Here is a 15,613-nt window from a genome sequence, read left to right as displayed (position 1 = left end):
ATTGTCTTCAACTATTCCTCTATATGTCCTATGAGTGAAGTGTCTAGCAGTCAAAATGCAAGATGGAATTACATTTTTATTTAGCCACAAGTTTTCTTATGTCTTTGGTTAGCTATAAAGATTTCTCATATTCCTAATGAACCAGAGACTCAGTAAATGGTTAACATGACTGCCTTAGACCTTATTCACATCAAGTTGTACAGCTACCTATGTATAACTCTAATAAAAGATTGCAACATATGTCTCTCAAACTCCTAGTCCCATAAGGCCAGGTTCACATGGCAAAATGTTAGCACAGAAACTCTCCGTGCGGTCAATCTGCAGGCGCCGGTGTGACATGTCGGCACTAGGAACGCACAGGAATGTGTTCCGTGCGGAGTCTGCAGAAAGAATGGACACATGCGGAGATCAGAATTTCTGGCGCGAAGATAACACTGTGTGCAAAGGGCAGCAGAATCCCTTTCAACTCAATGGGACTTTGCTGCTGTGGAATCTCCGTACAGAATTCCAATGTGGAATTTCACACGGAATTTCTGCCATGTGAACATAGCCTAAATAGTCTAACCTACCTTTACATGGAGTTGTGCAGTCTACACTATTTCATACTGAGAAAAAAAATGGAAAAAAACAGGCAGATACAAACCTGACAGGCCAAACACACACACTTTTGTCTCACTTTGTGTATATGCTGAGAACTGTTCCTAGCTTATACACCAAGAGAAGGGCCATCATGTGATGTGAACAGGGCCCTTATCTGTATGTGAGCAACAAAAGTACTTTATAATTTGTTACAAAAGACACAAATTGTACAAATCAAACAAACATACTAATTCCTCTTATCCAAAGGTCTACAGATTCAGTGTCACTTTGTGCCTCAGTAGCAAAGTGCACAGTGCAATAATGCATTAAAGGGTTATCCAGGAATAGAAAACCAGAGCTAATTTCTTCCAAAAAAAACAACTTTGTTCTTTTCTCTTTAAAGGGGTACTCCGGTGAAAACCTTTTTTTTTATTTTTTTTTTAAATCAACTGGTGCCAGAAAGTTAAACAGATTTGTAAATTACTTCTATTAAAAAATCTTAATCCTTCCTGTACTTATTAGCTGCTGAATACTACAGCGGAAATTATTTTCTTTTTGAAACACAGAACTGTCTGCTGACATCACGAGCACAGTGCTCTCTACTGACATCTCTGTCCATTTTAGGTACTGTCCAGAACAGCATATGTTTGCTATGGGGATTTTCTTTTACTCCGGACAGTTCCTAAAATGGACAGAGATGTCAGCAGAGAGCACTGTGGTCATGATGTCAGCAGACAGCTCTGTGTTTCAAATGGAAAAGAATTTCCACTGTAGTATTCAGCAGCTAATAAGTACAGGAAGGATTAAGATTTTTTAATAGAAGTAATTTACAAATCTGTTTAACTTTCTGGCACCAGTTAATTTAAAAAAAAAAAAAAAAAAAAAAAAAAAAAAGTTTTCACCGGAGTACCCCTTTAACCCCTTAAGGACTCAGCCCATTTTGGCCTTAAGGACTCAGACAATTTCATTTTTACGTTTTCATTTTTTCCTCCTCGCCTTCTAAAAATCATAACTCTTTTATATTTTCATCCACAGACTAGTATGAGGGCTTGTTTTTTGCGCGACCAGTTGTCCTTTGTAATGACATCACTCATTATATCATAAAATGTATGGCGCAACCAAAAAACACTATTTTTGTGGGGAAATTAAAACGAAAAACGCAATTTTGCTAATTTTGGAAGGTTTTGTTTTCACGCCGTACAATTTCTGGTAAAAATGACATGTGTTCTTTATTCTGAGGGTCAATACGATTAAAATGATACCCATTATTATATACTTTTATATTATTGTTGCGCTTAAAAAAAAATCACAAACTTTTTAACCAAATTAGTACGTTTATAATCCCTTTATTTTGATGACCTATAACTTTTTTATTTTTCCGTATAAGCGGCGGTATGGGGGCTCATTTTTTGCGCCATGATCTGTACTTTTTTTTTATACCACATTTGTATATAAAAAACTTTTAATACATTTTTTATAATTTTTTTTTTAATAAAATGTATTAAAAAAGTAGGAATTTTGGACTTTTTTAATTTTTTTTCGTTCACGCCGTTCACCGTACGGGATCATTAACATTTTATTTTAATAGTTGGGACATTTACGCACGCGGCGATACCAAATATGTCTATAAAAAATGTTTTTTACGCTTTTTGGGGGTAAAATAGGAAAAAACGGACGTTTTACTTTTTTATTGGGGGAGGGGATTTTTCACTTTTTTTTTACTTTTACATTTTTTTACATTTTTTTTTACACTTGAATAGTCCCCATAGGGGACTATTCATAGCAATACCATGATTGCTAATACTGATCTGTTCTATGTATAGGACATAGAACAGATCAGTATTATCGGTCATCTCCTGCTCTGGTCTGCTCGATCACAGACCAGAGCAGGAGACGCCGGGAGCCGCACGGAGGAAGGTGAGGGGACCTCCGTGCGGCGTTATGAATGATCGGATCCCCGCAGCAGCGCTGCGGGCGATCCGATCGTTCATTTTAATCGCGAACTCCCGCAGATGCCGGGATCTGTATTGATCCCGGCACCTGAGGGGTTAATGGCGGACGCCCGCGAGATCGCGGGCGTCGGCCATTGCCGGCGGGTCCCTGGCTGCGATCAGCAGCCGGGATCAGCCGCGCATGACACGGGCATCGCTCCGATGCCCGCGGTTATGCTTAGGACGTAAATGTACGTCCTGGTGCGTTAAGTACCACCTCACCAGGACGTACATTTACGTCCTGCGTCCTTAAGGGGTTAATGGAACGACGCTATAATACCACACAAACTGCTGTTTTTTAAACAAATACGCTCTGTTTTTCTAATCCTGGATTAACCCTTTAAGATGTTTAATTGGAAAAAAAATGAAAACTTGCAAGTTACAAAGCATTAACAAAAACAAGAAATGACAATTATAAATCCTTCATTTATTCTCATCTCTCAAGCTGTTGTCTTTTAAAACCAAAACCTTTGGATGTCATAAAGAGGGTCCCCCCCCCCCCCCCCCCCGATACTACATTTCATTACATTGCAGAGGCCAAGCAATGGCAGCTGCATTTCCCCCTTTCAATGGCTGATAACCAAGGGATTCTGATGCCAGGCACAAAAAGTTATTGAGGGGAATTTATCATCAAAATTGGTGTTGGTGAACTCTTTTGTGTGGTGTAATTTGTATGTGTGCCAAATTTATTAAATGGTCCCACAACATGTGAGAAATATGGTGCTAGTGTGTTTTCTTAATACTGTACATATTTAAAAAAAAAAAAAAAAGTGTACAACAAAAACATCTAGAGCTGCTGAAAAGTTGCAAATTTTTATGCAACAGTCGTGAAAAATTTTGCGACTTTTCTACACCAAAAAGGCGCTAAACCTCTTGATCAGTTTCCCCTATTGTCTTTATGCAACATTTTGTCAATAACCACTCATACAGGGGTTATCAATGCAGCTTTTTACAGAATATGTGCCCAGTTAATGCAGCAAGACATTCCTTGCCTCATTCAGTCTCACTTATAAACTTTAAAGGGGTACTCCGGCCCCAAGACATCTTATCCCCTATCCAAAGGATAGGGGATAAGATGTCTGATCTCGGGGGTCCCCCGCAATCTAGCATGCAGCACCCTCCTGCAAGCACTGCAGGAAGCGCTGGAGGCTCTCACTGTTATGCCTCCCGACCACGAGGACGGAGCATTGTGACGTCACGACTCCACCCTGTGTGATGTCATGCCCCGCCCCCTCAATGCAAGTCTATGGGAGGGGGCGTGACTGCCGTCACGCCACCTCCCATAGACTTGTATTGAGGGGGCGGGGCATGAAGTCACACTGGGGCGGAGTTGTGACGTCACGATACTTCGTCCCCGTGGTCGGGAGGCATAACAGTGAGAGCCTCCAGCGCTTCCTGCAGTGCTTACTGTTGGGTGCTGCCTGCTAGATTGCGGGGGTCCCAAGCGGCAGGACATCTTATTCCCTATGCATTGGATAGGGGATATGATGTCTTGGGGCCGGAGTACCCCTTTAACTATATTTATTATTTGATTTAACAACTTGAAAGAAGAGGGAAATTCAAGGACTTCTTCATACTGTGGATTACTAGAGAAACAGAAATTGATCATGTCAGGTATTCCTCACAACTAAACTAAGATTTATTTTAACATTTTTTTTTCCTTGCGGAAAACAGAAGAAAGTAAAAAGTAACCAATATGAGAGAATGTTATTTGTACAACGCATGTGAGCAACCAAAAATGTTTAAGATAAGCATTTATGTACAGGCATATACAAAAAATGAACAGCAATATACACAGTATCACAGTGAGGACATTGGCGTATTCACCAATCTGTAGTGTAAATACGAAATGCAAAGCAGCCTGTAAAGAGAACAGTGCTACACATAAAGCCAGGCCTGTCAAACAGCTAACACACCGGGGGCCCCGGCGGGAGGGATATACTGTGCAAATAAGCAACATGCATTTGATACAAACAGCAATTTATGGCTAATGGTCGATGCAAGTGTGTTAACAATGACTCTTCAGCTGCAATGCATAGTGGATGTTATGCCATCTGCTTTTCCTTATACCATTCCACAAACTCATCCAACAATACTGGCCCTGTGGGGAAAAGAAGAGTAGATTAAAATCTATACAGTGATCCCTCAACTTACAATGGCCTCAACATACAATAGTTTCAACATACAATGGTCTTTTCTGGACTTGAAACCAGACTCAACATACAATGCTATGGAATCTGCAAAACATGCCAATGGCTGGAAGAACCGACCAACCAGAATGGATATTTAACTGGTAAAACCCCTGTATTACTGAAGCGTATGCACTGACTGGTGTCTGGCAGTGCCCTCTACAGTACAGGGAGGTATTACATGTTCTGTACTCTTTACCTGTGCCAGAGTTAGTTGCTCCTTTGGACACCAAGGGCGACTCCATGTTTTTTTTTTTTTTTTTTAGGACATTGCGTGTTCTGTACAGGACCCTGAAAAGCGCCTTTCCTCTACATAGACCAGTGTTTCCCAAAGAGGGTGCCTCCAGCTGTTGCAAAACTACAACTCCCAGCATGCCCGGACAGCCGAAGGCTGTCCGGGCATGCTGGGAGTTGTAGTTTTGCAACAGCTGGAGGCACCCTCTTTGGGAAACACTGAAATAGACAGTGATTTACAGTCCCCAGCAGATCTTTCTTACTTTTATATGTAAGGACTTGCTTTATCTATATTAGTTATCTACTTATTTTTCTTTAATCCTCACTTTTTCATTTTTTTGGATGACATTTTGGGGCTTCAGAGACAATTACCAGGTTTCCATAGAGTTATGGTCTCAACATACAATGGTTTCAACATAAAATGGTCGTCCTGGAACCGATTAATATTGTAACTTGAGGGAACACTGTATTAACCCTGAAGGCTTTTGGACAGGTAAACCTGATTATTGCTCTATGGATATCATTTGTTGCAGATTATGAACTAATTCACTAAAAATTCTCAAGCCACTGACTCCCCTACTTTATTTTTCCGCATATGGGGTGGTATGAGGGCTCATTTTTTGCGCCGTGATCTGAAGTTTTTAGCAGTACCATTTTTGCATTGATAGGACTTTTTGATCGATTTTTATTCATTTTTTTCATGATATAAAAAGTTACCAAAAATACACTATTTTGGACTTTGGAATTTTTTTGCGCGTACGCCATTGACCGCACGGTTTAATTAATATTTATAATTAATTTTTATGATTCGGACATTTCCGCACGCGGCGATACCACATATGTTTTTTTTTTTTTTATGGGAAAAGGGGGGTGATTCAAACTTATAATAGGGTAGGAGTTAAATGATCTTTATTAACTTTTTTTTGCAGTTATATAGCTCCCATAGGGACCTATAACACTGCGCACACTGATCTTTTACATTGATCACTGGTTTCTCATAAGAAACCAGTGATCGATGATTCTGCCGCTTGACTGCTCATGCCTGGATCTCAGGCACTGAGTAGTCATTTACGATCGGACAGCGAGGAGGCAGGTAGGGGCCCTCCTGCTGTCTTGTAAGCTGTTCGGGATGCCGCGTCTATACCGATAAGCTCCCTGAGCTAACCGGCATGGCTTCACTTTCATTTTAGACGCGGCGTTCAACTTTGAACGCCGCGTCTAAAGGGTTAATAGCGCGCGGCACCGCGATCATTGCCACAACGGCCGGGCCCGACCCGCTATGACACGGGGCCACGTGTTATAGATCGGGAGCGGACTCAGGATGTACAGGTACGCCCTGGGTCCTTAACTCGTTAAAATTGTCATCTTCTGACCCCTATAACTTAATTTTTCCGTGTACAGGGCGGTATGGCCAATTTTTTGTGCCTTGATCTGAAGTTTTTATTGGTACCATTTTTGTATTGATCGGACCTTTTGATCACTTTTTATTCATTTTTTCATTATATAAAAAGTGACCAAAAATACGCTATTTTGGACTTTGGAATTTTTTCTATTGCGCGTACGCCATTGACTGTGCGTTTTAATTAATGATATATTTTTATAGTTCGGACATTTACGCACCCAGCGATACCACATATGTTTATTTTAATGGTTACATATTTTTTATATGGAAGTTGGGAAAAGGGGGGTGATTTTAACTTTTAATAAGGAAGGGTTTAAAGGGTGTGTTTTTATTTATTTATTTTTACACTTTTTGTCCGAGTCATTAGATTCCCAATCATTAGATTCCTCATACAAATCAATGTGGTTTCATAGAACCACATTGATCTGTGTGCTCTGCGCTCGATTGATAAAGTCTGGTCCTGCGTGCGATCCACCCCACTGGACCACCAGGGAGTGTTTAAATGTCCCTTTAGATGCCAGGTTAATAGCAGGCTACAGCAATCACCGTATGTTGGCTATTAACGCCGGCCCCCAGCAATACAAGAATCACCTGGGGGCCGGCCGGTATGATGCAGACTCGAGTCGGGAGCCCGCGTCATACAACGGTTGCCTTCTCATTCATGAGCCGGCTCGTCCTTAGATGGCAACCGGTTAAGTGATAATGGCCCAGATTTATCAAACTGTGTGATAGAAAAAGTGGAGTGATTTTCCAACAGCAACCAATCACAGTTCAGCTTTCACTTTACCAGAGCTCGTTGGCTGAGCTGTGATTGGTCGCTGTGGGAAAATCACTCTATTTTTTCTCTCACACAGTTTGATAAATCTGGGCAAATATCTATAAAGGCAAAAAGGATTTTACAGAACCGCAATAGTTGATATTAGGAGGAAACTAAAAGGTTATTAACAACATAGGAATTTACTTACAAGCTCCGTCCTCGTCGTAATTGCTGAGGTCCAGGTTTATTGTGCGGCTGAACTCTAGAACATTGCACCATTGGTCCTTGTTTATAACTTTGTATTTTGACTGCTGCAAAGACAGATCAATCATTCATTAATTCAGTGTATGACACTGCATGGGCACCAGGAATGCTTCCATGTACATTAGGTCCCTTCTATCTATCTATCTAAAACTTAATGTGTGTATATATGTCTGTATGTTCCAGCATCACTTCCAAACGGCTAAACATATTTATTTACCTGAAACTTGGTACACGTTATTAAAGGATAACTGTCAGCATGCTCCCCTGTTTTAACCAGCAGTACTGGCTGGTAGTGCGGTGGGCACTGATAAGTTTGATGCCTACCGTGTCTGGATCCGCCCCACCATAATCTTCTATTTTCGGTATATTCTAATTAGGTGCTAACTTGCACCGGCTGGGCTAATTGGCACTCTGAGGTCAGCTTTTTTTGGCTGCAGCGCCGCCCAGCACTTCAATATTCCTCCCCTCTCTCTTCATTACAGAGCGGGGAGAAGAGGGAGAGGTGGAGGGAGGGAAGGAATATTGATGAGCTGGGTGGTGCTGCGGCCAAAAACGCTGATGTCAGAGTGCCAGTTAGCCCAGCCGGTGCAAGTTAGCACCTAATTAGCATATACCCAAAATAGAAGATTACGGCCGAACGGCGGAATGGATCCGGGCACGGTAGGCATCAAACTGATCAGCGTCCCCAGCACTACCAGCCAGTACCGCTGGTTAGTGTGGGGGGAGCAAGCTGACAGTTTTCCTTTAATATGTCAACTAAAAATATTGGATAAGTAAATTAACCCTTACACAACCCATACACAAGTCCCATTCAAGTCTATGGAAAATATATGTTACTGCATAACTTCCAAATGGCTGGAGATATTTCAATAAGTCTTGGTCACATGTTTCTTATATGTCAAATAAAAATATAGGAAAGTTACTTTAACCCTAACCTACCCCCATTTTGTTTAAAGTCCCATACAAGTCTATGGGATATGTATGTTCCAGCATAACTTCCGTACGGCTGAAGATATATTGATAATACTTGGTCACGTTACTTATATGTCAAATAAAAAGATATAATCCTTAATTTAACCCTAATCTACCCTCTTACACGAAGGATGGGGTTTTTGTTTTAAGTCATTACAAGTATATAGGACTTCAGGTATATAAGGTCGGGATATAATGTTGGGATATGAGGAGGGGTTATGGGGGCGGGATATGAGGTCAGGATATGAGGTTGGGAAATGAGGATGAGATATGAGGACAAGATATAAGGACGGGATAGGAGGACGAGATAGGAGGAAAATATATGGGGATGGAATAAGAGGTTGGGATATGAGGTCAGGATGGGATATGAGGACAACTACTTCCTCCTTTGTTGCTTTTCCTCCCTAACAAGGATTAGGTAGGAAAAAACCAGGTAACGCCGGGTACTAATAAATCTGTGTGATAAGAATCTGGTCAGTGTTAGCACTCAATGACTAGATTCACCAACACTACTACCTACCACTACCAGAGTCTATATATAAATGCATTTTATGGTGGTGCAGCTTTACAACACTATGGGGGAGATTTAGCAAAACCTGTGTAAAGAAAGAGTGGTGCAGTTGCCCATGGCAACCAGATTGCTTCTTATTTTTCACAGGCCTTTTTAAAAATGAAAGACGGGGTCTAATTGGTTGCTAAGGGCAACTGCACCACTCTTTCTTTACACAGGTTTTGATAAATCTTCTATATATTTCAATAGTAAGAAAATTCCTAACCACCTTTCTCCCATTCCATGTTCTATGTAGTAATATCAGATTTTACTGTAAAGTCCTATAAGTCAGTGAGAACTTTACTCCAGAACACTGTGTTCCATAGAACTCCATCGATCTGTGCTAATTTGGTTGAGCCTGGTCCAGACAGGCTCAATGAAATGCAGATCTATGGACGGGCAGGAAGGTGAGGCAAGGCCTACGGCTACCTCTACAGTAGATCACCCCCTCCCTGCGATCGTGCTGCCGGGGGCGATCCACCCCACTGGACCACCAGAGGTTCATTAGAGGTCCCTTTAGAAGTCGCTGTCCGCTCTGACAGCGGCGATCTAAAGGGTTAATAGCTGTCAGCTATTAGTGGCGGCCCTCAGCTTCAGAAATCAGCTGAGGGCTGCCTGGCATGACCCGAGCCCGCGCCATACACCGTTAACGGCACAATGACGTGTATACAAGTCATTGGTCGTTAACAGGTTAAGGATCCAAGGTAACCAAGCCTTACAGCATTTTGTAACTGACAATAGATTGTGAAATGTAGCATCGTACCTCTAGAAACTGATTAAACACTGGAAACAGGGGCCATGTTTTTCCTAATAAGAGTCCTAACATACATTTTGCTGTATTCATATCTAGGCTCCGTTGATCTTTTTCCTGGAACATAACATTACAAAAATATGAGAAAAGGAGGCAAGAAATAAGGAAGCAACCTTAAAAAGTACAATAGTTAATACAGCATTACCAGTCATCTTACTATGAAATGGGTTGAGAACACTAGGATAAAATCTGTATGTGGCTATCAATAAAACATCAGTGTATGTTTATCAAGAGGGACCCTATCAAAAGGCTATCCAGGCTTTAAGGCTATGTTCACACAATGGAATGTCCGCACAGAGAATCTGACCGCAATGTCTCATAGACTGCTATTCATTCCAAGCGGACTCCACACAAACAATGAACAGGGACATCTGAATTTCCGTGCCGGAAACATCTGGCACAGAAATTCTGCCATGTGCACAGCACAGTAGAATGCCGATGAATTCAACAGGACTTTCCGGCAGAGGAATTTCCATGTGGACATTCCAAGCGGAATTCGGCACTATAATTTTGAGGTGTGAACATGTCTGACTCCTGGCAACCCCACGGATCAGTTGTTTGAGGGTGCACTGTGGCCACTTTATATTTTATAGAATTTATACCTGCAGCGTGGTTTCATTCATCTAAAAAAGCTGCAATACCTAGCACAGCTGCTATGAAAAGTATAGCTTGTGCAAATACAAAGTAAGTACTGTAAAATTCGCCTAAGCGAGTTGAACCCCCATCAATCTAATATTGATCACCTATCCTGAGAACAGGCCATCAATTTTAAATCCTGGATAAACTTACACTACATTCTCACCATGGAGCACCTGGTTTTGGCATTATGTTAAAATCCAGTGTTTGGGTTGGGCAGGATCACCACAAGCTTGCCTTGTATGCTGATGATTTACTCCTTTCCTCCCCTGAAATGTCCTTGTCTTCTATTCTGTTTTGCCATTTTGGGGTTCTGAGTAATTGTAAAAGGAATCTATCGAATTCAGAGGGTTTAAAATGTTTCTCTTTCTACCTCCAGCCTTCATGCGGTTAGAACCAATTTCCCATTTCAATGGCGAGAGGAGAGGATATCTTTAATCCCAGGCTCTCTGGCACAAGTAAAAAAAAAAAGGGGGGGGGGGGGGGGGCTCTTAAGGCACTTGTAGACAGCAGGTCACATGATTATACTACACCATTGGAAGAAAACGCCTTTCATGGTTGGTGGGGCTAATGAATATTATGCACATGGGGTTTCTTTTGTGCATTCCATATGTGGCTTACTAGACAGGGTTTTGTGCCATTTTTATGTTTTTGCCTATGTCTATGACTTTTACATGTTGTATGCGATTTTTCTTTGGATTCATGCTGATGACATGTATTTTCTACTGGTGTTTTTTAATACCTGTAAGTCCAACATTTATTGACCTGGTACCAGATCAGTCAAAGAAAAGTATGTACAACTCAAATTATATTATAAATATATCTCTGTCTATATACACACACACATATATATAAATAAATATATATACACACACACATATTATATATATATATATATATATATATATATATATATATATATATATATATATATATATATATATATATATACACACACACATTTATTAATTTGAGGAATTTCCTGCTTCAGCTTAGTCTGGTCTTGTGTAATTCTACATCATATTGCAGGTCTGCACATCTCTGATATGACCTGTCTAATAAAAAAGTTACTTACCCGTGCAAAATCAAAAGCATATCTATAAATAAGTTTAAAATTAGCTGGCTCATTTAATAAAGATCTCAAGTAATCCAAAGTATTCCTAAGTTTCTCAGTGGCGTCACATCTGAAAAAGAATGCACAGTCTTTGAACTTTGTCTGTTGAAATGTGAGGCAGCTTCATACAAACAGTTACAGTGTAAGGACCTGGTTTGGGATACTCAACACAAGTGCAGCAAAACAAGCTAGATTATATATATAAAAAAAAAAAAAAAAAAAAACGCACCTAGGAAGTAGTATTTATGATCTGTCTATTAAAATATCCAATGGGTTATGGTCCTGTAAGGAAATGCAACTCTAAAATCCATGTAATGCATGACCACCATGGAAAAAACAAAAGGCAGCAAATCAAACAGATCCTACAACAATAGTAACCTTTTGGCTGTATGTTGCGAGTGTACATCTGAAAGTATACGGCTAGGTTTCCACACAGATTTTTTTTTCTCGTTTTTTATTTTTTATTTGTAAAAACTGCCACTGCAGTTTTTGAGCCAAAGCCAGAAGTTTATACAAAAGGAATGGAAAATATAAAAAAGGAAGGACTTACACTTCTTTTTCCTACCAGAACCACTTCTGACTTTGGCTCAAAAACTGCAGTGGCAGTCTTCCAAGACACCAGAAAAAAAAGGCCTGTGTGGAAACCTAACCTTAAAGGAGTACTCCGCTGCTCAGTGTTTGGAACAAACTGTTCTGAACGCTGGAGCCGGGAGCTCATAATGTCATACCCCCGCCCCCTCATGATGCCAGGCCCTGCCCCCTCAATGCAAGTCTATGGGAGGGGGCGTGACAGCTGTAGACTCGCATTGAGGGGGCGGAGTGTGACGTCATGAGGGGGCAGGGCTATGAAGTCACAAGCTCCTGGCTCCAGTGTTCGGAACAGTTTTCTCTAAGCGCTGAGCAGCCAAGTACCCCTTTAAACAGACAAAATGAAGAAGACCATGTTTGGACTATAAAAATAAAATGGTACCCAATATACTGTAAATCCTGTGTATTTATAAGGAGAGCATGTTCGGGAAAGGATAGGGTAAAGCGAGTAGGGGTGGGGAGAGAGAACATAGAATTTATATACCAAGTAAGTTGTGCAAAACTATCGCAATAATCATCAGGCCAGTGACCGGTAACCACAGAGTAATAGTAAAAAATAAAGGATTCTGACAGCTTAAGAGTATGCATGCACTTACTGTAGGGAGGTCATTCCTTTTAACCATTCTTGTAATGTAAAGTATCCCATATTCTGTGCATCCAGTTTCCAAGCTAGAACAAGCATAACTACCTGTGGGGGAGTTGAAGATTACAATTGTAAGCTGTCATTTGTCTAAATTTCTATATATTTTTTTTAAACTCTGCACTCAAAATGCCTGAACTGGGCGCTGTTTCTATCCATTAGAAGACAAAACTTCTTGCTCTGTCTCCACAGGACCCGTCTCCAGCACAAGACTATGTGCCATACAATCACACAACACTGGGTTCTCGTGCTGGAGATAGGTGCTGTGGAGACAGAGCAGGAAGTTTTGTGTCCTACTGTATTAGCACCAATATAGTGAGGGGCTACATAAATAATAGACCTGATTAAGAGGTCTTGTGGCTCTGAACCTATCCTAAAAAAGGAACCACTACAAAAAGCGGTCCAAAAGTAAAATCAATTATATTTTATTAAAGTATATAGAAACCAATACAAACATTGGAAAAAGTTAAAAAACAAAAATGGCGTGGACACAGACAAAAAGGTGGGGGACTGGAGAGAGGAGGGAAAATATGTAATAAGCAGCATAGGTCCAGTGCAAATCCAGCAATAAAGTGCTAACACACAAAAAAATGTATATACACAGTCCATATAAATAGAGATATACAGGTACGTGCTTGTTGATGTAAAGTGCAAATGTGTCTAGCAGCAACATCCGAAGAGAGAATGTATAACAGCACAAGTGTGCAAACATACAATGGTAGACCAAAAAGGTGCGTTAGCAACGTGAGTGCTGCAAATGCAGACAAGTTAAAAGGTAAGTTAGAGCACGAGATTAAAGACAGCCATAAAAGGCCGTGGAGCGGACCTGCTAATGAATAAAGATAAGAGGTAGGAGCCTCCCTATGAGTTCCCCAGTCACCCACCACACCCCTGACGCGTTTCGACCGAACGGGGCTTTGTCCAGGAGTCAGTGGGCTCTCGTGCTGGAGATCGGTGCTGTGAAGACAGAGCAGGAAGCTTTGTCTCCTACTGTATTAGTTATATACAGTGGGATGCATGGAAAACTGTGCCCACTCAAGGATTTCAGTGCCAAATTTACATGTCTTAAAATTTACATTATAATGAGGAAAACTTTAAAGGGGTACTCCAGTGGAAAACATTATTTATTTTTTATTTTTTAAATCAACTTAAGTTAAACAGATTTATAAATTACTTCTATTAAAAAAAATCTTCACCCTTCCAGTACTGTATGCTACAAAAGGAAATTATTTTCTTTTTTAATTTCTTTTTTGTCTTGTCCTCAGTGCTCTCTGCTGACACCTGATGCCTGTATCAGGAACTGTCCAGAGCAGAAGAAAATCCTCATTGCAAACCTATCCTGCTCTGGACAGTTCCTGACACGAACAGAGGTGTCAGCAGAGAGCACTGTGGACAAGACAAAAAAGAAATAAAAAAAGAAAAGAATTTCCTTTTGTAGCATACAGTTGCTAAAAAGTGCTGGATGGGTAAAGACTTTAATAGAAGTCATTTACAAATCTGTTTAACTTTTGGGCACCAGTTGATTTAAAAAAAAAAGTTTTCCACCGGAGTACCTTGGGGACAGAGGGTTTTCCTGTTTTTTGCACTTTTGTTTTTCCTCCTTACCTTTCAATTTTGCACCTAAAAATCCATATGATGGCTTATTTTTTTGCGCCACCAATTCTATTTTGTAATGACATCAGTCATTTTACCCAAAAACTACGGCGAAACGGAATAAAAAAATAATTGTGCGACAAAATTGAAGAAAAAATGCCATTTTGCTAATTTTGGGGGCTTCCATTTCTACGCAGTACATTTTTCGGTAAAAATTACACCTTCTCTTTATTCTCTAAATCCATATGATTAAAATGATATCCTACTTATATAGGTTTGATTTTGTCGTACTTCTGGAAAAAATCATAACTACATCCACGAAAATGTATACGTTTAAATTCTCATCTTCAGACCCCTATAACTTTTTAATTTTTCCGCGTATGGGGCAGTATGAGGGCTATTTTTTTGCGCTGTGATCTGGAGTTTTTTGTGGTACCATTTATGTATTGATCGGACTTTTTGATCACTTTTTATTCATTTTTTCATTATATAAAAAGTGACCAAAAATACGCTATTTTGGACTTTGGAATTTGTTTGCGCGTATGCCGTTGAGAGTGCGGATTAATTAATTAACAAAATATTTTTATAATTCGGACATTTCCGCACGCGACGATACCACTTATGTTTATTTTTATTTACATTTTTTTTTGGGGGGGAAAAAGGGGGCGATTCAAACTTTTATTAGGGAAGGGGCTAAATGATCTTTATTCACTTTTTTTCACTTTTCTTTTTGCAGTGTTATAGCTCCCATAGGGACCTATAACACTGCACACACTGATCTTTTACATTGATCAATGGTTTCTCATAGGAAACCATTGATCAATGATTCTGCCGCTTGACTGCTCATGCCTGGATCTCAGGCACTGAGCAGTCATTCGGAGATCGGACAGCGAGGAGGAAGGTAGGGGCCCTCCTGTTGTCCTGTAAGCTGTTCAAGATGCCGTAATTTAATTGCGGAAATCCCGAACAGCCTCCTGACATAACCAGCAATGTCTAACTTACACTTTAGACACAGCGTTCAACTTTGAATGCCGCATCTAAAGGGTTAATAGTGCGCAGCACCGCAATCAGTGCTGCGCGCTATTAGCCACGGGTCCCGGCTGTTGTTAGAGGCCGGACCCGACCCGCTATGACGCAGGGCCACGCCGTGGCCCCGAGTTATAGAAGGGGACTGGATGGAGGGCGTATAGGTCCCCAACAGGTTAAACATATAGAAGAGCTCTATAATAAAGCTATTGTTTTCTGGTATCACCCATTGCTGCATTAAGGCTGCTTTCACACTATAAAAATACC

General features: G+C 40.6%; 1 protein-coding gene across 2 annotated transcripts in view; it reads right to left on the bottom strand.

The window, feature by feature from the left end:
• Positions 1-4,054: 4,054 nt before the first annotated feature.
• Positions 4,055-15,613, bottom strand: part of DCUN1D4 (defective in cullin neddylation 1 domain containing 4) — a 54,718-nt gene continuing 43,159 nt past the window's right edge. For both annotated transcript variants that reach the window (XM_056557917.1, XM_056557925.1), the window contains exons 7-11: positions 12,684-12,775; positions 11,461-11,569; positions 9,702-9,806; positions 7,361-7,463; positions 4,055-4,671 (exon numbers count right to left, since the gene is read on the bottom strand). In XM_056557917.1, coding sequence (XP_056413892.1) covers positions 4,616-4,671; positions 7,361-7,463; positions 9,702-9,806; positions 11,461-11,569; positions 12,684-12,775 — 465 coding nt within the window. In that variant the 3' untranslated portion in view covers positions 4,055-4,615. The remainder of the gene's footprint in view (positions 4,672-7,360; positions 7,464-9,701; positions 9,807-11,460; positions 11,570-12,683; positions 12,776-15,613) is intronic.

Source organism: Hyla sarda, chromosome 1, assembly GCF_029499605.1.
Source record: "Hyla sarda isolate aHylSar1 chromosome 1, aHylSar1.hap1, whole genome shotgun sequence".
NCBI lineage: Eukaryota > Metazoa > Chordata > Amphibia > Anura > Hylidae > Hyla > Hyla sarda.
Note: the sequence above shows the minus strand (reverse complement) of the source record. Positions and strands in the feature narration are given on the sequence as shown.